General features: G+C 46.6%; 1 protein-coding gene across 11 annotated transcripts in view; it reads right to left on the bottom strand.

The window, feature by feature from the left end:
• The window catches only part of Trim9 (tripartite motif containing 9), a 112,677-nt gene that overhangs the window by 44,141 nt on the left and 42,546 nt on the right, over positions 1-25,990 (bottom strand). For all 11 annotated transcript variants that reach the window (XM_037210597.1, XM_028858588.2, XM_037210596.1 and 8 more), the window contains exons 2-3: positions 4,421-4,516; positions 2,302-2,424 (exon numbers count right to left, since the gene is read on the bottom strand). In XM_037210597.1, the coding sequence (XP_037066492.1) occupies positions 2,302-2,424; positions 4,421-4,516 (219 nt within the window). The remainder of the gene's footprint in view (positions 1-2,301; positions 2,425-4,420; positions 4,517-25,990) is intronic.

A 25,990-nucleotide genomic window follows, 5' to 3' on the forward strand; every position in this document is an offset into this window, starting at 1 on the left:
GCTCAGCACTCTAACCCTCACAGGCACACATTAGCCACTGGCTGGGTGAGGAGAAGTACCCGGTCTCTGGATGGAACTTCTATCAGGAGCAATGGGGAGCTTTTGTTCAGATTCTGGGCTCTGTGGTTCCTTGGGGCCAGTCCTTAATTCATGTTGCTATCATTCCCACCTCTCTAGAATATTAATAACAGTGACAGTGACCTCATAGGGCTGCTGTGGAAATTATTGCGGTGATCCCTATAATATAACGCCATTGTTGTCCTAAAGAACATTTCTCCAGACTTTCACTATTGCTAGTATGGAAGGCAGGGCCTGCTCACCAAGGGTACTACTCATCTATGTCGCTGTGTGACAGTTGCAGAATCATGTTCCACAACAGGCTGAGAGTTTACTTCAGATAAAAGTGCCTTTTCAAAAAAAGTCATTCAGATCTAACCTGACTCTGAGAGAAATGTTTATCAAGTCAAGCCATTGTCCAGACTGTTAGGTCAGCCTGTAAGACAGATGTTCACACAATGACATTTTCAGATCAGTTGAGGGGAAAGCACAGCCTGTCTATGACTTCCCTCAGTTTCTCCTCACATCTGGGGAATTGGTACACATGCTGTCGTGAGTCACACAGCTCAGTGTCCCCGTAAGGAACTCACAGGTTAATAACTAGACACCAGAAGAGGAGACGATGCTCGGCACACAGACATTGACCTGGAGAGGGGCGTGTAGGAGGGGCTCCATCATCTAGGCCTCCGTAGACGGCTATGCACGGGCCATGGAAGGTGCACCCCTGGGAAAGCCAAGCCTTCTTCCCTTCAGCTTCTGTTCGAAGGTTCCTTGTGGAAGGGGTTTTTTTGGCACCCCTTAGGAGCTTGAGTTCACCCTTGAGATGAACATGGGAGAGGCTTCTCACTAAGCCCACCACCAGGGGTGTGTATGGCTGCTCTCAAATGAGCATGAGGATTGCCAGCCTTGGTTTGCTACCCAAACCCACAGGCTCTTTAACACCAGCACCCTGGGGGTTCCTCCCCTTCCCATCCCAAACCTAGGTTATTGGCTGATTTCAAGATCTGTAGTTCTCTTTATCTAGGACTCTGGCTCCTTAATTACACTGTGCTGCTGCGATCTGCAAAAGCCAAAGAGGTATGGCATCGTGAACATGAGCTGGAGGTCAAGCCCTCACGAGCACTTCCTGTTCGGATGGACCTTGCCACGGCGTAGCCGCTGCTTGCCTCAATTCTACGGTGTCCCCTGAGTGACAATCCGAGTCAGAAGGCAGGGGAGAAAGGTTTTCATTCCCACCCCATTGCGGTGCTGACTTTGGTCAGGGAGGCAGCATCTATGTAGCCCTGAATGCACTCTGAGGAGCAGCAGATGGCAAGGGGCAGGGGGCGAGCCTTAGAGAAGCAGGCTACGGTTGGAGTCTTGACACTGTGTTCATGTGTGACTTCATTGTTGACACTTCTTTGGTTCACCTCCTGGAATCTGATTTTAGAAATGGGATTTCTCTTGTTCTTGAAGGTCTGGTGTTAGGTAACTGACCTGCTGGGTAATATTTGTCCTTGGGTCATTGACCTGCCACTGGGTCCTCTAAAGTGGCCCATGTACCTCCTGACACCAGCCCCAACAGACAGCCTTGACTGGACTTGCTTCTTCTATTTTATCCCCAGGTTCTCACTGTGCACCCTCCTCCTCACCAGGCCTCAGGTTTGTTGGTCATGTGTGCGGTCCTTGGCTGACTGCTCAACACTGGACTGCCTTTGCTCCCATGGCCCATCTGGTTGCCAGTGGATGGCAGGCAGGCTGTCACACATCTCTAAGACCAGCCCTGTCACTGGGACCCCAGACTGACAATGTGTTGCTTTTACTATGTAGTGACCAAAGTCGATGTTGAAAAGTTTATAAACAATTTTATCTTAGAAAATATATATTCTATTTACCTATTCAAGAACACGTTTTTGCCTATGTGCGGCCATCCTTATCTAAGCTTTCAATCCTGTTCCTAGGATTCACTATCCCCTCTACTTCTCTTTAAAGAAACTAGCCTGTGATACATTTTCCTTGGATGCCTTGCTTAGCCTTCTTCCCTCCTGGGAGAGTAGAGTGAACGCAGAGATTTTTATTTATCTTGTTATTTCCACGCCCAGAGCAGATCCTGGCCCCGAGAAGTCACTCAGCAAATTTTGGTTAAGAAACAGAAAGAGTAAATGGCCAGACCACATGCATGAAGAATGGTATCCTCCATGACTGCCCACCATTGCCCTGGGAAGCTGGATTGTGGCTTCCCACTGTCCCCCGGGCGCCGCTTACCTTCAGCTTGTGCTCATGCTCCTTGTTGACCCGGGCCAGGAGCTGAGCCTTTCTTCGGTTTAGGGCATCAATGAGGGCATCACACTGGGCCACCAGGCAGGCCTCAAACTCCACACTGTTTTCCTGAGCAAGAAAGCACAATTCTCCAGCACGTGTATGGGGAGCTTGGGTCGTCAGAGAAACCAGGGCACCCCAGTCCCTCCTACTGAAGAGACGGGAAGGAACTCTGTCCCAAGAGCACACTGAGGATTTCCAGATTACTGGTAAACTGTATTCTGTAGTGTTTTGCTGTAATTTCACATGGGAAAATGTAGGTATTTGTTACTTAAATGGATTCTTACCACAAGAAACCACCTCTGCAGCCTGAATTATACTAAGTGTGATAAAGCTTTGGCTTGTAGGGTGGGACACAAGTCCTTTGGGTGACTGCATGTGCTCAGTCTGCGGCTGGAAAGTGGTGTCTGGGAGGAAGAGGTAGAGTCGGAGCAGGAGAGAAAGGGTTACTAAGTTTAACAGAGGAAGGAAGAGGGGAGGAAGAGCCCCCCCCCCCCATGTTAAACAATGATCCAGTGTTCCCATCCAACGGCAACCAAACCGTAGACGGTCTGAGGACAATGGGCAAAGGCAGTTGTCTCTGCATGAACAAAGGCAACCATGGAGAAAAAGTCGTATTGGTAACGGCATTGTCTTGCTGTAAAAATCAGATAGGACACGGTAGCCCGCTGAGGAAAGGGGGCTCTGTAGAAAATGAAGGAAGTGTGGCCCCATGGCGTTTAAGTCAAAGGCTGGCTATAATGTTTTATCCTTTAACCATGTAGTTCTTTCAACTAGCAATCCTGAATTTTAGGCATACATTAAAGGTCTCTGATACTTCATTTAGCAACTTTCTTCAAATCCAGGGTCTCTGAGACAGCCTTAGAGGAAGCAGCAGCTCCTATGGATGCTAATGTCGGCTTTCCGGGCAACCGACTTTGAGGTCTCAGAGAAAGTCCTTGAAGAATCGTTTACTGGCTTGCTGTGCCCTGGGTAGAGGGATGGGGGAAGAGGGGGCGGGAGGGAGCCTTCCCTTTAAGGCTCTGCTGCTGTTTTCTTACGGAAGGAAGGAACACTTTGCTCTGGTAGAAAGGCAAGGCGGAGGCAAGCCTGGGGCTGTATCGTTTGTGCCAGCAAATGCAAAGAAAGAGCTGATTGATAAACTCGGTTGCTTTGGAAAGCAGAAGGAAGTGTACAAAGCTGCTCGGGAACCAACAGTTTGAACATGGGCGTGCATACAGAGAGAGAGAGAGAGAGAGAGAGAGAGAGAGAGAGAGAGAGAGAGAGAGAGAGAGAACGACACCAGTGTGTGGTGCTTTGAAAGGCTGGCTTACATTACAAAACCCATTTCTGCTTTGACACGGGTTAAATAGTCACTCAGAAAGCCGATTTACTGGAGGGCAGAGCTAAGGTTATTTGTGTGAGGCAAACCTCAAAACATGTAAGAATGGTAAACAGAGCAGAAGGGTCATTATGTGGGTGTTTTATGGTTTCTCCCTTTCAGCTACAGCGCTGGCGGACCTGGTCACTGTGTCAGATGAAGCAATCTGAGAGTGTAGTCGCCAGGGGACCTAGGCTGGGAAATACCCAAGTGTCTGAGACCAAAGAAGCATTATGATGGAACAGGGAGAGAGGGAGACGGGAGGGAGACGGGAGGGACAGAGGAGGAAGACAAGAAACGATTAGTTAATGTTAAGTAAAATGGCGCTTGGGGGACCTGTAGGATTTTAGAAACCCGGGAAGAGTTGGGTTCGCAAAGACATGGGCCTCTGTCTAAATGCCTCGCAGTAGCGGACTCAGGACCGCAGAGTGGAAGGCAGGAAGCACCTGAGACAAACAATCCTGGCTTGTGGACAGAGGAGACCCCCACGAGGAAGGAAGGGGCACCATTGTGTGAAGGTGGCCTCTGTGTGTGTCTGCCTGTGCAGAGGAGACAGAGCACAAGGAAAGTTAAGATGAATTTCATTGGAGCGCATCAAGTCGGAGGGTCTCACCCTGCTCTGGTGGCTGTCAGGGTGCCCCGCCCCTCCCACCCCGCCCCACCCCGCCCCCCCCCGCCCCCTCCCCCCCTCCCCCGACCCGGTACCTGGATCTGCTGCACCATGGTGCGGAGCTGCACCAGGAACTCCTTGGCTTCTTTGGCCCTGTCCGACAATCCGTTCAGCGCCTGGGAGAGCTGGTTCTGTGGAGAGAAGGCAGGAAAGCCTGAGCTGCGGTCCCACGGGGCCAGGAGGGGTTTCTTCAAAGCCATAGGGGCCCCAAACCCAGGAGCCATTAGCCTGCCCTGAGTCCTCTTGTCTGGGCCTTGGAGGTGGGTGGATGGATTCTGGCACCGGGCAGGTAGTCCCTCCCTGGGCTCCTGAGCAGGTTCTTCTCTAAAGCAGCAAATGTTGCTGGCCACCCACGGGAGTCAAAAGCCTCACCAGTTGATAGCTACCTAGAGTGCCCTCTCCTCGTTAGTTAATGAATCTTTTATTTCATTTGTGAGGGATAAAAAACAAACAAACTAGTCAATCGAGTTGATTCCTTTTGACAGTACTTAGCCCGAAGGTTCACTGGTCTGGGGTGGGGGTGGGGTTGGGGGTGGGGCAGAAATAGTGAAGACGATCACGTGCAGGATGAAGAAGGAAGAGCTGAGCACTGGTGTGACCCTCCGGAGCCACAAAAATGTTAACGACAAAGAGAAAGGCCAGGAAGGTATCCCGCCCCATCAATGTCCTCCTCCTTCTTCTGCGTGGATTCCGACCCCACACCGGCACACTCAAGTCTACCCTGTTCCTAACTTCCTACACCGCCAAACCTGCCGCTCTGCAGGGGCAAAGCGTCCAGGCAGGCACTGCTTTCCAGCCTCGGCATCTGCTGAGGTGGTCAACGACCAAACTGCTCATCGGTGGGACCTGGGTCAAAGTCTACCAGGGGACGGAGAGACTAAGAAAGCTGATGTGGGTCGGGCGGTGGTGGCGCACGCCTTTAATCCCAGCACTCAGGAGGCAGAGCCAGGAGGATCTCTGTGAGTTCGAGGCCAGCCTGGTCTTCAGAGTGAGCTCCAGGACAGGCACCAGGTAGAAAGAAAGCAGGATTTGAAGGGGTTAAATTCTGGTCCCGCCCTTTACGAAGTGACCCTGAGAAAGCCACCTATGGCTGAATTAAGCCAACAGGAAAAATGAACATGGAAATAATATTTTGTCGTTGGGCTCTTAATGAAGACAGGACAGAGCCTAAGGGAACTATCGCATCTCGTAGATTCCGCCAGCTACGGGCTGTTTATCCATAGTTTGGCCTCCTGCATAAAACAAGAATTCTATTACTCTTGCATGGTGTGGCATTGCATGAGATACTGTATTTAAAGGCCAGGGCCCTTTGAATGCCAGGTGTTTCCTTAATAAACGTTGGATGGTTTTAACTCACGTTTGCTTTCCTCATTTCTATACACCCAAACACCCAGTGATGAGGGATTCAAAGGACAGATTCCTCAGTAATACCTGCTGGAAAGCATCTTTGTTGACTTGTACTTTGCTGTGTATCCCGACCCCCAGAAGGTGTGCCAGTACAGCCGAGAGGAAGCGCATAGTGAGCCCATGTTGCAAAGAGACCCTCCATCTCTTTATTACTGTGTCTTAGTGACATCATCATTTGGGGGTAAATTCTCTCCTTAAGAACCGCTTCCAGGGGCTGGAGAGATGACCCAACCGCTAAAGTTTAGGCTCACAACCAAAACTATAGGAACTGTTTTCAGCATCTCCGGAAATAAAAGAAGAAAGGGGTTCTCATTTGAAATCACAGCAATAAAATGAGGGCCCAGTTCTAAAGGGGAAGAGTTTGGTTTTCACTGTTATCCTTAGAACTCGTGTTTCTTCATTTTTCCCAAATGAATGAAAGTTTACCGGGCTACAAAGACTTTCCTCTCTGTAGCAAATGCACTTAGAGATTTGGGAGCAAGGAGTCAAATTCATTTGGCTACACACACATTAAACTGTCTGGTTTCTGACATTCAAACCTCAAAATTTATCATGTCCGTGTAATGTATATTACTACATTAAAGTATAAAGTTTGGTTGACTGGGTACTGTTACATACTTAGAAAAAGTTATGGCGAAGTCTGGTAACAACCTGGTGGGCAAAGGGACCTGCTGCCCAAGCATGTACTCAACACCTAAAGAAAAAGCCAGGCTCAGGGACACATGTCTGTAATCCCAGTGCAAGGGAGCCAGAGATAGGAGGGTTCTCTGGGCTTTCTAGTCAGCTAACCTAGCTTAATTGATGAGCTCTAGGTCAGTGAAAGACTCTGTCTCGAGAAATAAGATGGGAAGTGATTGAGGAAATCAGCCAGCACCAATGTCTGGCCCTCTATCTGCATGTATGTATGCACACCCACATGCACAAGTGCACCCACCAACACAAACACGTGCAAATACGCTCCCACACACAGATTTTTAAAATGTTATTTAATGGTAGACAAAGAGTTCTGTCTTCGTTCGGGATCTTCTATGTCAAAGCAATAAGTGAGCTGAAAAAATCAATTTTCCTCCAGATTCAGTCTCTCGGTGTTGGGAGTCGGGTGCCCCCCCCCACCTGGCTAACAATTGCTTGATATTTGATAAACAGCTATTTTATGAGATAGAGATCTATAAACCTTCCCCCTAAGCACTGTCCACTCGCAGAATTTGTCAGCAGACAGTGAAAAACGCCAGGTAGCTGTTTATCAGCAGAAAGGGCCATATTGCAAGGATCTATATCTGTTGCTTTCATGGGATAGCTTCCTGAGCACGTGTATAAGCCATATCTGATTAGACATGATTACTTATTGATTTGGTTTGCTTAAACCATTGGAATTCTAGCCTGTGCTAGCAGAGGTGTTCTGTATGCAGGACCACAGAGCGGTGCTGTGTACTGAAGGTGCGAATCCATGGTGTGCGCTCTCCTCTGGGCATCCTTGGAGGGAGAAAGGTACAGTTCCGAAGGCTGTTTAGAATGCCTAAGCTGGGGCACTTGACTTTCCTGCATACTTGTTTTCTAATTTGAGATGGTTTCTGAACGGGAAGGAGAGTGTTACAAAGAGGTAGCCGCAGACGCGCTGATGGATTTCTTGGCTCAGGGCACGCTTGGAATAACCAAGGTCTCCCTGGAAGGAGGCACATTGTTTGAGTCTGAAAGTAGAGAAAAGGAGTCCCAGCTCCCCCTTCCTTCATTGCTTGCCGGTGTGGGATGTTTGTGTGAGAGCGGGAAGTGTTTGCGTACATGTGATGGCCCATCAGAGAGGGTAGGGGCTCTAGGCTGTGGGGGAGGCTGCTGTCACAGAGGTCTGGTGGCCAGGGACACAGTCAACAAATCTCACCATGTTTATTGTGAATCTGATTCTGAGCTGTGTGTAGATTCAGGGGGGGACTTTTAATCTGACACAGTCGTATACAAACGTCTCCCATTGTCTTAGCTACTTTTCTTGTTTCTGTGATTAAAAGACAAAAAAACAAAAAACAAAAAACAAAATCCCAAAAACCAAACAACAACAACAAAATAGCATCCAAAACCCTAACACAAGTGACCTCTTAAATGAGAAACAGTTTATTCCAGCTCTTAATCTGAAGGTACAGTCTATTATGGTGGACAGGTCAAGGTGGCGAGAGTTTAAAGCAGCTGGCCATGCTGCATCCATAATAAAGATGCAGAAAGCAGTAACTACCTCTACTCAGGAGCTTTCTCTTTAAATTGACATACATATGTATACGTATACATGCACACACACACACACACACACACACACACACACACACACATATATATAGTTGCTGTGAGTGAGGGAGGGAGTGTGTGTGTGTGTATGTGTGTGTGTGTGTGTGTGTGCAGTTGCACATATGGGCATATGGGCCACAGTAGCACATCTAGAGGTGCGAGGACAACTTTGTGAAGTCTGTTCTCTCTTTCCTCCTTTCTGTGGGTTCTGGGGCTTGAAATCAGGTCGCCGGGCTTGCACCACAAGCACCTTTACCCACTAAGCCATCTTGCCGGCCCATCTCTCCCTTTTTACACAGCCTGGGACCCAGCCCAGGGACCCTGTGCTTGCCACTATTAGGCTGGTTCTTGTAACTATGATTAACCTGATCAAGTTCATCACTCTAGGGTGTTCCTGGAGGCTGACTTGTTAGGTCATTGCCGATCCTGTCCAGTTCACAATCGTCACTGAGTCATGCCATCTTCACTTGGCTGTGGCAAAGATTCTCTTCTTGCCCAAACTCCAGTAAGGCTCTCTGCAGCCCCCATTAGGTCATGAGGCCTTAGCCTTGGTCTGCAGGACTGGGACTAACAGCTGCATCACACCCCTGTGGTAAACTCCTCCTCCACTTAAAGCACTTGCTAGAGGAAACCCAAGATCACGGAAAAAATGTACAGTTATCCAACACCTGGAGACAGAGCCCTGCCTCCCAGTCTTTGTGACAGGAGAGGGGCTGACTTTAAGCAAGCCTAGATGGGTTTCATGTAGACCAACTGTCCCCTAACTACACGTTACAGTTTTTTGCTTCCTTGACTATATTAATCTCCTGCTCGCTCCTCTGGCCCTACCATTCTCCCTTCAACACCATCCTTCAGTCGCCTCGGTACAAATGGAAGTTGGGTTTAATTCTTGCTAGGCTGTTCTCTCTGTTTCGAGGGCAGATTGCCTACTAAGAATCTATCACGTCTTCTCTAGTTCCTGGCTTTGTTTATTGCTGGCAGCTGCGAACTCTGGCGATAACCTGGGAAGACCCTGCAGTCCTTGGGTGATGAGCTTCCATTCTGGAAGTATCTATGAGAGAGGCCTACAGAGGGACACTAGCTTCCCATCAAGCCCACACATTTCTCACACATGACACCACGTTTATTATGAATCTGACTCTGACTTGTGCATGGGGTAGATACAGGGAAGGCTTTTAACCTCTATACCCTTACGGAGAATCTATCTTTATTATTTAACCTGCATGCATTAGCACACAGCAAAAGCTGGTAAATGCATAGTCCCATCTTCTTCCCTTTCTACAACAATTCAAGTGTGTCAATTTTTACTTATTTTTAAACCATAAAAATACATCAGAAAGTTATTGTTCTATCAGATAGTAGCAACTGAATCAGATAGATAGAGTATCAGGGACCAGCATAGCACCAGAGATTAAAAGACAGACTTTAAAGTCAGACGGACCAGAGTTGAATTCCAGCATTTTGCTAGTTGTACAATCATGGGTACATTTCTAACTGTAGCAGACACTGAGATGCTCTGCCCAGAATTCTCTCCTGGTGGCTGTGTGTCCTCAGAGCTCCTGGAAGTATTGGATGCTGACAGACTGCACCAGGAGTTGCTCTTGTGCAGAGGGAACTGTTGTCATAAAGACTGTGCTCCCATGCAGTGCCAAAGGACTCTTTTGTCTGCAGGATTCTTGTAGACCAGCTGAGGTCACTACAGGTCAACTGCCAAGTCTGCTCAAACCTGGCTTCTTCAGCTCCTTGCAGATGGAGATGACCCCTAAGCAGCTCTCTGAGTGTGTGTCCAGGGAATCCAATCTGAACCTCAGACTCACCTTCACCACAAGGACAGTAACAGTGGGTGTATCAAAACAGCACGACCAGGATGGTGGGTAGGCAGGCATGGGAGGAGCTTCCAACAATGCTGGGCACATCCGAGTGCCCACTGCCTCATGCTCTTTTCATAAGAATAATATGAAAGACATAGAAATCACTGGACACGTTACCGAATGTCCTTGGTTGGCTTTTGGTCAATTACAGTTCTTCCAATACTGAGGTAAGTTGTGGGACTTTTGTCACATGACCTGCAGTGCCATTGTTAGAGTCCTGCCCCCTTGTTAACCTTAGCCATGCGACTTTGGTTTCCGGGAGAGACATGGTGGGTTTTGTACAGTTCTTTTGCTCTTTATCTTCGACACACAAATCAGTGGCGTATTGATAAATCAGCTCTCAAAAACTATTGGTAGCATTTGCCAATTTTGATATGATATGAATAGTTGACTGTACAAAGTGACACCACTGGCATTGGCAAGAGACAGTTCTGAGTTGTGAGTTAGTACAGGCGAGGTTAGCGTACCATTAGGCTTGTCTCAGGGAGAGGCTGAGAGCTTCAGAGGGAAGATGTGTAAGCACCTCACACTGCCTGCCATACAATATGAGCAAGAAATGAACTCTGTTGGATAGGGCACATTGTTTGTGATTGAAACAGAACTAATACAGAAAGCAATTATAATTTTTCTTTTTATGATTTATTAACTTAACCAATATCTATGAAATATGAACATGGCAGACAGTAACCTGTGCTAGGAAAAAAAATAAATGAAATAGCTTGCCTTGATTGCATAAGCCTGTTAATCCTTAGCAACTCAAGTTCGAGGACGGCCTGAGATGGAGAGTAAATGGAGAGAGCCTGAGCAAGTGAGCGAGACCCTTTCTCAAAAGAATGAGTGGAAAGAGGCCTATAGTTCAATGGTAGAATGCTTACCTAGCATGCATGATGCCCTAGGTTCAATCCTTAGTACTTCAATGCCAGCCAGCCACACATACACACACACACACACACACTGAGGAGGAGGAGGAGGAGGAGGAGGAGGAGGAGGAGGAGGAAAGCAGACATAGGCTGGGGCGAGGAAGCCCAGTGAGAGAAAACACAGTTATCCCAGTCCTTGGGCAATAGAGTCAGTAGAATCTAGACTTTGAAGCCAACTTGGTCCATGTAGCAAGTTCACTGCCAACCTGAGTTACACAGGGAGACCCTGTTTCCCCCAAATCATGAGCTGGGGGTATAGCTCAGGGAGGGAGTGCTTACCTAACATACACAAAGCCTGGGGCTTTATTACAAGCCCTGAAAAAGGTAAACATAAATAAGAGTTATATTTATTAGGATAGTCTAATAACCAGGCACAGAGATACAGCTTCTCTATCTCTCAGCAACATTGAAAAATATAAATAAATAAAATAGCCGGGGGATGGTGACACATGCCTTTAATCCCAGCACTTGAGAGGCAGAGGCAAGTGGGTCTCTGAGTTGGAGGTCAGCTTCATCTACAGAGTGAGTTCCAGGTCATCCAGGGCTAATTGGAGAAACCCTGTCTTGAAAACCCAATGATGGTGATGGTGATCATGATGATGATGATGATGATGATGATAGTAATAATAATGATGATGATGATGATGATAATCCATTTCTCCAGCAAGACACAGCCAATTCTGGTCAAAATGTGAACTCTAGATATATTCTGCAAAGTTGTTGTGACCCATCAGATTTTAGAAATTTCTGTGCCTTGGACAGCAGGCTCTCAATCTAGAGACCTATTTCTACATGACAGGCTTTTTTCTTCATTAAAATAAATGGAGCCACTTCTGGCCTCAAGACACAGTGAAAACAATCTGTCCCTTTGCCCAGAGTTTGTAGTTTTTTAAGGGAAATCGATTGGCCCGTCTTCTTGGCTCCTTGCTTGGCGTGCTTTGAGCAGTGAGAGACTTCTCGCAGGGTCTGTTGTGACTGAAGGCAGGAAACTAGCAGAGAGGCAGGGTGCAGGCTGTGAGGTCAGCGGCCCTCTGCACAGGGCTCCGCAGAGAACCCAGGAGGCCGTGGGTAGTCTAACCGTTACCAAGTATGCACAACTCGGGCTCAGAAGTGTGTCTTCCCCGGGCTACACAGTGTGCAAATACAGGATTGTGTTGGTCTAGAGAGAAGGCCCCTGCCTTTCCACACACACTGTCTTCTCCTGTGGAGCGCTGTCCCCAGAAGGCTCTGAGTGATTTTCTCTGGACTCCCTGGGCTTCATGGCTGCCTTGTCACACACACCATCCACACTGGTTCTGCAGCTGGGACAGCTTTCTGTCGTCTGATACCGTGGGACAGAGTTTGGGGTGAGCAAACAGACTTAGGATCACAGTTCTTCAGCTCTCGAGACAGAAAATTTCAGTTACACAAATGAGGACTTTTGGTAGCCAATTAAAAGCATGCTATTAGAAGTTAATGTAATGGAGTCAAACAATAATAGAGATGTACTTTTTACATAGGAAGGCTTTCACTGCTCTCTTCCAAACTCAGGGGTAAGTGTTAAAACCTAAAGCCTGCTCATCAACTACTCGAGTTTCCAGAAGGAGCTAACTAGCTAGTTATTTTACTTAAGAAATAACTGTTTTCTTATTTCAAAAACTGGGTCCATTTCACAAATATTAGGTAATTAATTTGGAGGGGCAACTCCTCAATTTAATCGGAGACATACTAAATAACTTTGGGAAAATACCTTGATGTTTATCTTTGGAACCTTGTATATTTTATGTACAGATAGATGTACATGTCCCTAAGTAGTGAATATCATCAAAACTGGGGTCATGCAGGCTATTAATTGCTGTCTTGAAATGAAAGGGCAATTGCTACCCTTTTCATTTAATGTAACTTAATAATTTAATTTAATAACTTAATAATGTAATATAATATATTTCTATCTTTTATTAGCTACAAAACACTTAGACAATACGCACTATATACTAGGTACTGTCTGTAATGTTTTAAATATATTGTCTCATTTGGTTTTTGAGACAATTTTTGCAGCTGATAGGATCAAACAGGGAGGTTAAGAGTTCTGAAGTCATAATACTTTTAAGAAGCACAGCAAGGCTCCCAAGACAGGCCGTCTGGAGCCAGAACCCACGCTATTAACCTCAAAGCTGCAGTGTAACGCACTTGATACATCACCACCATTTATATAATTAATCTCCAACGTTACGATTTTGATTGCTTTCACATTGTTGCAAAGAAGTGAACTGAAATTTATGTGGTAACTACTTGAATATTGTACATTATTCCTACTTCTAGAGGTGAACACGCTTGATCAATAAACACTCATATTTAAAGAGTTTTGAAAAATCAAGTTGCCAAAATTGCCCCTGAGGAATTATCATTCACATTCACACAGAAGGTGGTAAGAGTAATCCTTTCAAACATATCAATGGCACATTTGCATTTGTAGTCTGGTGGAAAAAAGAAAGAAAGAGAGAGAGGGGGGGGGGAAGGAAGGGAGGGAGGGAGGGAGGGAAAGAGAGAGGGAGGGAGGGTGGGAGGGAGGGAGGGAGGGAGGAAGGAAGGAAGGAAGGAAGGAAGGAAGGAAGGAAGGAAGGAAGGAAGAAAAGAGACATCTTGGGTTGGAGAGATGCTCAGAGATTAAGAACATTGGCTGCTCTTGCAGAGGACCAGTGTTCAGTTCCCAGTACACATGTGGCTCACAACCACCTGTAACTCCAGTTCCAGGGGGACCCAACACTCTCTTCTGGCCTCTGTGGGCTCCTGTACACACACATATATCCTCAGACCCACACAAACACACATAAGAATAAAATAAATCTTATAAAAACACTAGAAAATGGAATCTCAGTTTTCAAATTTACACTTACATGTTCCCAGTGTGATATTTAATATTAAGTTGGGAGAAGAACCGCACTTCTCCCCAGGCGTCCTTAATGATCTTTTCCTGGCTAAGGGGAAAATTCTCTTTACTGGTATTTGCAAAGCATTTGGAAGAAGTCTTGGCACACAGAGAGCTGCCTAAGCATTAAAAAGCTCCTTTTCTCCACTGTCACTACTGTTAAGAGGGCTTCGTGGCCAAGAAGGCTGGAGCCGGGACTCGGAAGAGGCAGTGTCTGTTGGAGAGGAATTGAAGTCATGGCCTACTTATTTTAGTAGATCATGTTCAAAGAGTCTGGTCCACAGAATCCCATTATCTTGTGGCCGGATTCGTGTTTGTGATCATTTCCAGTAAACATTGAACAGGCACCTAGGAATACATTTCTCCTCTTACAGAGGGACATACACAAGGTAAATACACACAACACATGCTTCAGAAATGCCGTCAAACTGATGAGTTGGGTTATTCCGGTGACTTTAGTCTTTCCGGTTTGATCTCTGGATCTTAATAGATAGCCACAGAACCCTCAAGCCACGTATAATGGGCCAATAGAAAGATTCACTCCATTTCTTCAGAACTGGGGGTGGGGGGCATGTCAACACGGCACAGCCCAGAGTTATTTGAGGGATTCCCAATTAGGATTGCTCAGATCGGACTGGCCTGTGGCCATGTCTTGATTAATGAATGATGGATGAGGGAGGGCGGGCTCAGCATCCTGCGGGTGGTAACCCCCCAGTGTAGGCGGGCCCGGGCTGTATGAAAAGGCTGGCTAGTCATGAGACTGAGGGCAAACCAGTGAGCAGTATTCTTCCTTGGTTTCTGTTGCAGGACACTCTGCTTGGGTTTTCCTCACTGATGTACTGTGACCTGGAAGTAGAAGCCAAATACACCCTTTCCTCCCAGGGTTGGCTTTGGTCAGTATTTTATCACAGTAGGCAAGCAGGACAGGAGCTTTCCATGAAGAGAACATTGCTGCCTTCGATGGAGGAATTGCCACTTCTCCGGCGTTTTTATTAGGGTAGGCAAAGAGTTGGGGAATTGGGGAAAGAGACCGATTCTCAAAGAGACAGCCTAAAGTTTTCCAACAATGCTCAGGTTTCCTCAGTCCTCAAACTGCTTGTCCCTGCTGAGTTTAAAATGAATCAGAAGAGAAGGTGGGGGCCCTAGACTAGCCACAAAGCTAAAGGGTACACTGAGGAGAGTCAATCCAGTTAGCTTTCCCTTCCTGACTCAAAGCTAATGAAGGCTAAAAGTAAACTCTCCATAGTAAATTCAGTTAGCTCTCTCCTGTCTCATCCGAGTTCGAGGCCATCCTGTAACTGACTGAAAGTTAAAACCAACAGAAATGGAATGTGATGAATTGTTTCTTTCCTGGTTGGCCCATCATGCTGGACAGACTTGGTTTTCATATCTACACCAATAGAAGTCTCCGTGGACAGACTGAAGCACCAGGTCCCTGTTCTCTCCTGGTGTGCCCACCCTGGCCCTACAAGTCCACCCTTTAGTTACAGCTCTCATCGTTTCCTCCGGTTTCTGTTCTTGGGGAACATGCTCTAGGATGTTATCCTTAGGAAGCCCCATCAAGAACAGGAAGATGCTCCAATTTCTGGGTGCACTTCCCTGCACCAAGTTCACTTTTCTTCTGCCACTGAAACCCAGAAACATTCAAAACCTAGTCCAAGTGGCAGTGCTCTGTCTGCGAGGCTTGAGTCTCTCCCACAGACACATGATTTTGCTCATCCCTTTTTAGAAAAGTGGCTGCGATCCTTAATCTCGACTGTCCAACTTGATGAGATTTAGGATCACCATGGATACAAATCTCCGGCTAAATCTTGGAGAGATTATCTAAATTAAATTCATTGAGGTGGGAAGACCTACCCTAAATAGGGGTGGTACCATGATAGACTGAGCTCCCTGGTTGAATAAAAGGGGGTGGTGGTGACGATCCGCATTCGTCTTTCTGGGTTTCCTGTCTGTGGACACAGTGTGCCCGCCCACCTCCGGTTCCTGCCTCCATGTGTTGCCTACCATCTGGACTGTATCCCCTGGATCTGCAAGTCACAACAAACCCTCCCTGCCTCCGGCTGTCCTTGTCAGGTGTCTGCTACACCAATGAGAAGTCACCACGGCAGGTGCCGTTCTTCAGGGGAGCAGGACAGTCCAGACTCCAGATGAGGAGTGGAGTGACGTGCCCTCTCTACCCACCCCTTCACCAACCCTGAGAAGTCCTCTGTTTTTCAGAGCGGTATGAACATGATAAGGCCTGTGACACACAGGAGTTCCTTCTGACCAAGTCGCGGGTGCCACTAATTCGTAAGGAGAGCATGTGGACACACGTGGTTCCTTCCTTTCTTTGACTGTGAGTTTGAGACATTTGTTCCTTTCACATCAATGACAAAGCCCACAAACTTCTCTGATAATCTTCACATTACATTTAAAAAGCTCCAATACAAAGAAAGCCAATTGTCCTTAACTCTCCCTTTTACCACCGTTTCACGAACAAATTAAAACAACAATCTTTTTGTTGTTGTTGTTGTTTTTGTTTTTCGAGACACAGTTCCTCTGTGTAACAGTCCTGGCTGTCTTGAAATTTGCTTCATAGACCAGGCTAGCCTCGAACTCACAGAGGTCCACTTGCCTCTGCCTCCTAAGCACTGGGACTAAAGGCATGCGCCACCACTGCCCGGCTAACGCACAATCTTATTCTAATAGCTGACACACTTTGGGGTATCTTAAATAGTGTCTACATTAGACTAGGTTTTGCCTCACCAGGATTGACAGCTTTCCTAGGATCCAGTATTTACAGACTGATTTCTATCTACAATAACACTAATAGGGATCATCAATATTACCCAGGAAAATGAATTTAACTGTATCTGACTTCTTCCCCCCACTTCTGCTCAATATCTTTATCAACCTGTTTCCACGCAGCTCCATCCTGGCGAAACAGGAATGGTTTCCATGACAACGGTTTTCTCCCAGTGAGGTAGAATCTAAGGGTTGACTCCCACAGAAACACATCTTGCCATGGGATCTGATTGATCTTGTAAGCGACTAAATAACTGTGTGATGATTTCCAAAGAAGAGCCTGCGGCAGGGTGCATAGGCAGGGGCAGACCGTGCGAGGTGATGGCTGAGCTCAGTGCTGACGTCACACAGGGAAATATGCCCAGTGTGCTCGGCTGCAGCTCCAGGGCCTCCCTTCGAGGACCCGGATGAGCACCTGGCCCTCTCCAGAATCACAGTGATGGCTCAATCCACGATGGAGAGAAGGAGTTTGATCTAATGGCATGTTACCCACCACCTGCCTTCCCTCATGTTTCCTTGAAAAGATGAGGTTTCCAGAGCCGATCTGAACCGGGAGACAAGAATTTCTAATTATCTGCTGCTCGGTTAAGGTTATGCGTTACTATTGTACATTTACCTCCATTTCTCCTTCTTAGCAACCCCTGTTACTTTATTACTTAAAAAATGTATCAAAACATCTCAGATGTATTAATTAAATTAAAAGTCTAAAAATGATTAATAAGTGTTACAAAAAGCTCTCACTCGGGTGTACTGTTTCACCAAATGAATTCCATGTGACCTCACATCCCCGAGGACACTGAGCCCGGGGTTTTCTTCTGAACAGAGGCCTTCCCTGCTGAAACAGCAGGCAGGGCTCTGTTGAAGACAGGCGATGTCCTTAGCACAGACTGGAGATGGGATGCACGCACAGCTTCAGGTATGTGAGACTGCTTCTCACACCTCTGCAGAGGGCAGAGAGAGGCTGTATCAGGCCCCAGCATGACAGCACAGAGGCTAAGAGAACCGCTTCAAAAGCCATCGTGAGCAGGTCCCTCAATACCTAGCCTGGGCTGACCCGCCCCCCCCTCCCCCAGCAGAAGATAATGGCTGCCGTGTGCGCTGAGTTCTGGCCTCTCCACATGGCATCCTGCCCCTTGTCTCTCAGCCCATCCCTTGGGGTCATCTGTCCTCCTCCATCAGAAACCCATTATCCGTTCACGGAGATTTATTCACATTAAATTTTTATCTAAGCCAAAGATTTCTCTTTTAAATCTTTCATTTCGGATTGTCCAATGAGACTCTGTGGTTCAGAGAACTTCCGGTTATACTGATGGGTGTGGGGACAATGTGGGTGAGGGAAGGGGCCTTGCAGTCACTTTAATGTCAACGGTGGATAAAAGGCACAACTAACTCGGTCTTGTAGGATGAAGTCTTCTTTTCTCCTCTAGGCATCTTCCTCTTTGGGATATCCCTCTGAGGCCATCGGCAACCTGGTCCTACCAGAAATGATGGTGGACCTGATGTCCCCACATCACGAACCTTCCCCAGGGTGCTGACCCTGATCTGCCTCATTACAGATGTGCTGCTGGTTACTCTCATACTCCAGACCTGGTCCCAGTGTTTTCTGCATGAACACAGGGCTGGCCTTCTAATCTGCTGCATTTAACTTTGGCTTCTCTCTGATCCAGGTGTGTGTGTGTGTGTGTGTGTGTGTGTGTGTGTGTGTGTGTGTGTGTATGGTCATGCATCTCCCCCCCGACTCAACCAAACCAACATCACAGGCATAAATCATTAAGTGTCTCAGTGTGCATCATTCAATGATAGAACACTTGCCTGGCATGTGCCAGACCCTGGGTTTAATCGCTCACACTGAAAAAACTTAACACAACACGCTATCTAAGCTGATAGTTAACACTGTTCACGATACCTTGCTTACATGAGGCCCTGAAATGCATATATTTCATCTGCTAGCTTCCTCCTTCCTCTGAATGCTTTCACTGGAGTACAACAGGTTTGTTTGTTTTTCTTTCTTTTTTTTTTTTTTTTTTTTGGCAAGTGTCTTCTTGATTGTTGTGGTTGTTTGAATATGAAATGTCTCCCACATCTCAAGTATCTGAATGCTTGGGCCCTGGTTGATGGGCAGGTTGTGGAATCCTCAGCAGGCAGAGTCTTGTTAGAGGAAGTAGGTTAGTGGGGGCCGGCCTTGAAGTTTTACGGTCTGGCCCCACTTCCTGTCCACTCTCTGCTTCCTGCCTGCAGATGTGATGTGACCAGCCACTTCCGGTTCCTGCTGCTGTGTCTTCCTTGGCATGACAGTGTGAGCTCCTCATCGAAGGCTAGGATGAACCCTTCCTTCTTTAAACTGCTTCTCTTGTAGGTGTCTGGTCACAGCAACAAGAGCAGTCATTAGCACGAGTGTCTTCCATTTAGAACGATCACCTTCCACCTACTGCTATCTGTGTATTAAAATGAACTCTGGTTAACTAACAGCCAGTCTATTGGGGGGGGGGGAGTAGAAGAAGCCTAGAATATGTGTTATTTTGAGTCAAGAGAGACTGAAGAAGGAAGACAGGGATGTAGGGCAATAGAAAGGAGAGGGTGGAGGAAGTGGGGAAAGAATCAGGCTTGGAGCCCGAGGTAGCACTGTGGTGTTTAGTGACCCCGAAAGATCAATTATCAGCTACAGGCCTGGCATGTTTGTAGCCCAGAAATCTAGGTAATGTTAATGCAAAACAACCAAACCAAACCAAACCAAACACACCTCACAGTTTTCATCTTAAAGGAACAAGAGATAGTTTATTCTGGAGCCATTTTGAGTGCCTGCAGCCCAGGAACACAGATTTTGGTTACCCCAAATTCCATGGTATATGGAAGTAGTTTCATAGTTTCGCAGAACAACAAAAGTCATAATAAATCAAGGCCAGTTTAAAGTACATTGGTATGTATATCAAGAGAGGCCATGACAGCAAGATGGGGGAAGATCTTCTGTAGGCCTAAGATGCCGACTGATGACATTTTTGGCTTTGGGGTTGGTAGAGGCCAGTGGGTCTGCTGAGTTAATAGATTCCAAAAGGTTTTTATCCATTAGTGACAAGGTGTTAGTTCTGACACAGAGGTGGGCAAGGAATGGCTGTTGGGAGGAGGGCTGAAAGTAGCCCAGGATAAGGGAGACTTTGGACCTGTAACCTTCCAACCTCTCCACGGCACAGCTTGTAAAAGTCAGTCTCTACACACACACACACAGCTCTTTCTCCTTCACAGGGGTGTGACTTCCCTCGGGGTCTGATGCTGAAGAGCCAGAGAAAAAAGAAGTGACAGAGAAACTTCTTATGAAAGTTGCTGGGGGAAAAATACGAGGCCAGGTGTATGTGAGTGCATGTGCGTGCATGTCCATGTGTTTAGTTCCACGATGAAAGACCCCAGGGTTTGTAAGACATTCTTATCATATCACTGAAGGGCGAGAAGTAAAATGGGCTTTAGCCCATCCTCCGTGGCTCTAGCTGGAGCTGTGGGTTTCAGCCTTCCTTTCCTCTCTCCCACACCACACTCTTCTTTCCTGCTTGCCCACCCACCTACCCTGTGGACTGCAAGCTGCAGGACCACATGTGGGGACAATGACATTATAGAGACTGTCAACAGTTCTCACAGTGGCATAAATCCTCCTGAGTCCGTCTGCCTCCACCCCCTCCCTCCCTCCACCCTTTCACCCGTCTATTTGTTACATCTCTCGGTGGTTTCCGTTCTTTGACTGAGCCCTACCCGGCACAAAAGGATAAGATGGTGTGGAATGCTCCAGTGGATGGTGCCACACCCAGGAGTATGTAGGAAGCACAAATCAGACATGATGGGTTATTCAAAAAAAAAAAATGAAAGAAGACACGATGTTGGGGGAGGTAGAAAGGTGGGGATGGATCGGGAAGGAGTTAGGGGGAAGGGTGGTGAATATGATCAAAATACATCATATGACAGTCTCAAGGAATTAATAGGTATATGATGTACTTTTTAAAGGGGTGTGAAAACCATCTAATTCTAGAATAAGCAAATTATGTCTCCTTTGATGACAAGAACACTATGCATATAAATAATGCAAACCCCAAATCCACCCAGGTGCCACTTCACACCCACAAGGATGATACACTAAAGGAGGCAGACGGGAACACATGTTGGTAATATGTTGACATTAGAATGCTTGAGTCTTGCTGGTGCCGCTGCTACAGAAGATGGTTACCCAGGGAGACAGAGTTACCCAATAACTTAGCAATTTATTCCTAGGTTTGCCCAAGACTACTAAAAAACACACAAAAGTGTTTATCCTGGCTGATGTGGAGGCAGTCCACCAAGGGATGAATGGATCCACAGAGTGGAAGACACTGGAATTGAGAGAAAGGAGGAAGTCCCCACATACATGACTATGTAGACGAGCCTTAGAAGCACACAGAGTGGACGAAGCCGGATGCAGAAGGCTGCCTGTCCTGTGGCTCTAAGCAAATCAAATGTCCAGGACCAGAAAAGTGAATGAGTTGTTAGTGGCAGGGGAAAGCAGGAAGTAGAGAGTGACTGAGATGAACACGAGGTTTCTCTCCAGGGCGATGGGAAAGGTCCTCATTAGATGGCTGTGACGCTTGTTCAATGCAGTGACTATTCTAAAACCTACTAAACTGGTGACCTGTTTTTGGGGAAGTGATTCACATCTCCATAAAGCTATTACAAAAAAATGTAACGTGTCCCTGGTAAAACTAACAGGCTGAGATACGGGAAACCTAAAATGAGACTGGGCATGTGGGAGGCTACCCTTTCCACGTGAGCTAGTGAAATCACAAAGCCTTGAAGTCCTTACTGCAAATACAGTCCTGCTCACTTAGAATGAAAATGGAGATTGCTGGAAACCCTGGTGAGTTCACGCTGAAATAAATACCACCAAACCAACTATTGTGTGGTTGTACTAAGGTGTGAACGGATCTTGCACAATGTCCTTGTGGAGGAAAGAAAGCAAATTTAGCTAGATGAGTGTTTATTAAAAGGTTACAAGCTTGAAAATGGCAAAGGGGATGTGTGCGCGTGTGTGTGTTCTTCACGTGTGGTGCATGCACGTTAGTATGCGAATGCATGTACTGATGTATGTATGTGTGTGAGCAGGCCAAAGGGGGACTTGGGGTACCTTCCTCTGTTCTCCGTCTTACTGTCTTGAGACAGGGTCTCTTACGGAACTGGAAGCTCACTGGGGCCAAGCTGGTCCGCAACCTCTAAGGATCTGCTGTCTCTGCCCTTAATGTTGCGGTTATCAGCACACACCACCACGCCTGGCTTTTAACACGGTGCTAAGGATTTGAACTCTGGCTCTCATGCTTGCACGGGAAGCACTCTTTTTTTCCCAATTATTATATTATTATTATTATTATTATTATTATTATTATTATTTTGGTTTTTTGAGACAGGGTTTCTCTGTGTAGCTTTGCGCCAATTATTATTTTTTTTTATCAAGAGTTTTTTTATTCATTTTACATACCAACCACAGATTCCCCTGTCCTCCTTCCTCCCACCTTCCAGCCTTCCCCCCCAACCCACCCCCTATTCCCACCTCCTCCAAGGCAAGGTCTCCTGTGGGGAGTCAGCAGAGCCTGGTACACTCAGTTGAGGCAGGTCCAGGCCCCTACTCCCTGCACCAAGGCTTTGCAAAGTGTCCCACCATAGGCACCAGGCTCCAAAAAGCCGGCTCATGCACTAGGGACGGGTCTGATCCCACTGCCTGGGAGCCCCCTATACAGTTCAAGCTAAACAACTGTCTCACTTATCTAGAGGGCCTAGTCCAGTACCATGGGGGCTCCTCAGCTATTGGTCCACAGTTCATGTGTTTCCACTAGTTGGGCTAGTTGTCTCTGTACTTTTTCCAATCATGGTCTCGATATCCCTTGCTCATAGAATCCCTCCTCTCTCTCATCAACTAGACTCCTGGAGCTCGGCTTGGCACCCGGCTGTGGATCTCTGCATCTTCTTCACAGGAAGCACTCTTACCTACTGAGCCAAAGGTAAGTTTCAAAATAGCAAGAGGGCTGTAAAACACAGCATTGGAATGGGATTTTAGAAATGGAAGTGTTTAGTGGCTGCCAGGGGTAGGGGCAGGGTGGAGGTGGGTGGGACGGGTTGATTGTGAGCTAGATAAGGGGGCAACAGAAAGAATACTTGTGAATTTGGACTATTTATTATCTTGACTGTTGTGGCTACACAAACTTGTAGAGGTGATAAAAATGTATCCAACAACATATACACAGAAGGGTTCAAGCAAAAGGCAACTGAATTAAATTAGTAGAATTTACCAATATCTACATTTAGCAATACTGTGAGACTGTGCTATTGTTTTGCAAAATGTTACCAGTGGGAGAAACTAAGAAATCCACCAAGGACTTTCTGTGTCCTATTTCTTACAATTGCATATGAATCGAAAACAAATATAACCTTGGTTTAAAAAGAGAGTGGGCTGGCAAGATTGCTCAGTGAGGAAAGGTACTTAGCCATCTGAGTTTGGTTCCCAGGACCCACAGAGTGGAGAGAGAATCAACTCCTGCAAATTGTCCTCTGACCACGGTAGACATGTAGCAGGAATCTTAAAGAGTCTTATTAATAAAACAAACCTGAGCCAAGTATTAGGGTGAACTGGAAGATCAGAGAAGCAGAACAAGCCACAGCTACCTCACCTCGCCGGATCCTCAGCTGGTCTTGTTTCCTCAGACTGGAAGCCTCTGAGTCCTCATCCAGAATGGGTCTCAGCTGAACTGCTGCTCAAAAGCCTGAATGCTTAACCAGGCCAAATGCTTCTAGTTTCTGGTCCTCACACCTTATATACCTTTCTGCTTTCTACCACCAATCCCTGGGATTAAAGATTTGCTTTCTGGGATTAAATGCGTGATGAGTCACCATGCCTGGCTGTATCCTTGAACACATGGATCTCTGCCTCTAGAATGCTAGGATTAAAGGCGTGTGCTACCACTGCCTATCCTCTATGTTTAATATTGTGGCTGCTCTGTCTCTGACCCCAGATAAGTTTATTAGCATGCACAATATTTGGGGGAATACAATACCACATAGACATGCTGTGGCATGCCGGCATCTCTCCCAGGCTCACGCAAGCGTGAGTGCATACATACATGCACACACACACACACACACACACACACACACACACACACACGCTAAATAAGATGTAATAAAAAGTTAAGAGAGACAAGAGATCGCTTAGTCAGGAAAGTGATTGCCTTGCAAACATGAGGATCTGAGTTTGGTTCCCAGACCCTTTGTGCATTTCGTCACATACCAGGGAGGTGGAGCCCTGTAGATCCCCGGGGGTTGACTGACCAGCTTGCCTGGCCTTATCAATGAGTTTCAGGTGAGTGAGAGATGTGCTCTCTCTCTCTCTCAAATAAAATAAAAAAAGATGAGATGATACCTGCTCTGCACCTGTACACACATATCATGACATGTGTTTTCTCATGACAGTGAGCACATGAGAGAGAAAGAGAAAGAGAGAGAGACACTTCAAAAGCTAAAAGCCTAGTACTTAGTTTTGGTCTTCTGTTTTGCACCAGAACCTCTCAGCTTTTTACACTCTCACAGAAGACCTGGGAGACTGCCAATAATAATCACATTTAGGATCAAGGAAGAAGCGTGTAGGTGTGGGCTGCCTAGAGCTGGAGCCCAGCTCTCCCATGCAATGTGTGTAACTCTGGCCATCTGAACCCTTGGTGCCTTGGTGTCCTTAGTAAACTGGGCTGACGAGAATGCCCACAGCATGGAGTCCCAGAGATGAACCAGCTCATCATACATGAGGTGTTTGCAACGGCACACTCCGAAGCACAGCAAGCACCCAGGACAGTGTTGTGTCTTACACTGTCAAGTTCGAAAACAGTAACACTACAATAGGGTGAATAAAAGAAAAGAATGGTTGCCCCGAAAGGCACAGGATAAAGCGATCTCAAAGTGTCTGATGATAGGCATGGACAGAGTGTGTCACTGCTCACGTTCTGGCCGGTACCCCCTGGGGGACAGTAGTTACGCGGACGGTGCTGATGGCCTTGAGGCTCTGGGCCTTTTCACACCCAGCCCCTCTCTAGAATCCCCGGTTCCTTTCTCACTGAGCTGCTGTCCTGGCTTGCCCCCCCCCCACAAGGGTGGTCACCCCTCCAGGACTGCCTTCTTCTGACTCTGCTGCTGCATGCATTTGTCCCTTCTGTTCTCACCGGAGCTCCTGGGGATGGAGACAGGTGTCTGTATCAGACAGGCTGATACAGACGAATGGACATAGCTTAGCAAAGCATTCTATGGATGATGTGGAGTCACTATCCCACTAAGGGCCCCCGGGAAGCTAACTGATTGCCTCTGCTTCTGTGTTCATGACACACCCAACAAGCTTGAGAGGTCTGGCCTTGAAGGACAAAGAAAAACAGGATGGGGTATGACTTAAGGGCCAGTGAGGTCTCATCTAGAAAAGACATGCGCATAGCCATCTGTATCTGGTAAGAAAATACCATGAGAAAGGTAACAAACACTAGGCAGAAACCCGGATCATTTTCTATTTTTACATTTGTTTGAAAAGGGAGAATATACTATAAGGACAAAACTTTCAATTGGGAGGGATATGATTTGAGGATAATTTTCTATACCATTCACAATGAAAGAACAATTTATTTTGAGTGTGTGTGTGTGTGTGTGTGTGTGTGTGTGTGTGTGTGTGTGTAATGAGAGTTCCTGGAAAGAGGTTCTGTCGACAAAGACTGAATGATTAAAACTCCAGTGACTGTGGACAGTTTGGAATGTTGCAGGTCCAGGGCCTAACTACAATTTTTTCTGGGCTACCTTTAGCTCCACTAAAGAGCCTTTCCCTGCCTACCTCTGAGTCAGACCCAACATCCTGAAAAAAGATAAAATCTGTTGGAATGTATGAACTTAGAAAATCCTATTCTCCTTCAATCAAAGGGCAATCAGGAGCCTATCTGCCTGGCTATGACCTGGCTCTTTAATGTTCTACCAATGTAGTTCTAAACTGCCTTGACTATTCTTTCTGGTTCTATTACCACAAAATCCCCACGAAACAACTTCCACACTGGTAACCTAAATCTGCGTTCCTGGGCCATGGTCACTCATATTTGGCTTCAGAATAAACTATGTCTTAGTCCCTTTGAGCTATGAGTTGTGGTTTTTGCATTGTTTATTCCAATTGAAGAATCCACTTTGCAAACCTTATATCTGTATGTTATATGCTCCCATCTAGATACCATAGGCGTTAGTTTTTTCTCTGATTGACATCTTGCTCCAAAATGTCATCTACGTCTACTCACCCTTGTTAAAGTTAAGACACTGAAAATACAGCCATACCAAATTATACTCACCAACTGCTTTACAGTAGAGGACTTTGGGGTTAGATGATTTTCCAGGAGCTTAGGGGGGAAACATTGCATTTTTTTTTTTTAA

This window comes from Peromyscus leucopus, chromosome 14, assembly GCF_004664715.2.
Source record: "Peromyscus leucopus breed LL Stock chromosome 14, UCI_PerLeu_2.1, whole genome shotgun sequence".
NCBI lineage: Eukaryota > Metazoa > Chordata > Mammalia > Rodentia > Cricetidae > Peromyscus > Peromyscus leucopus.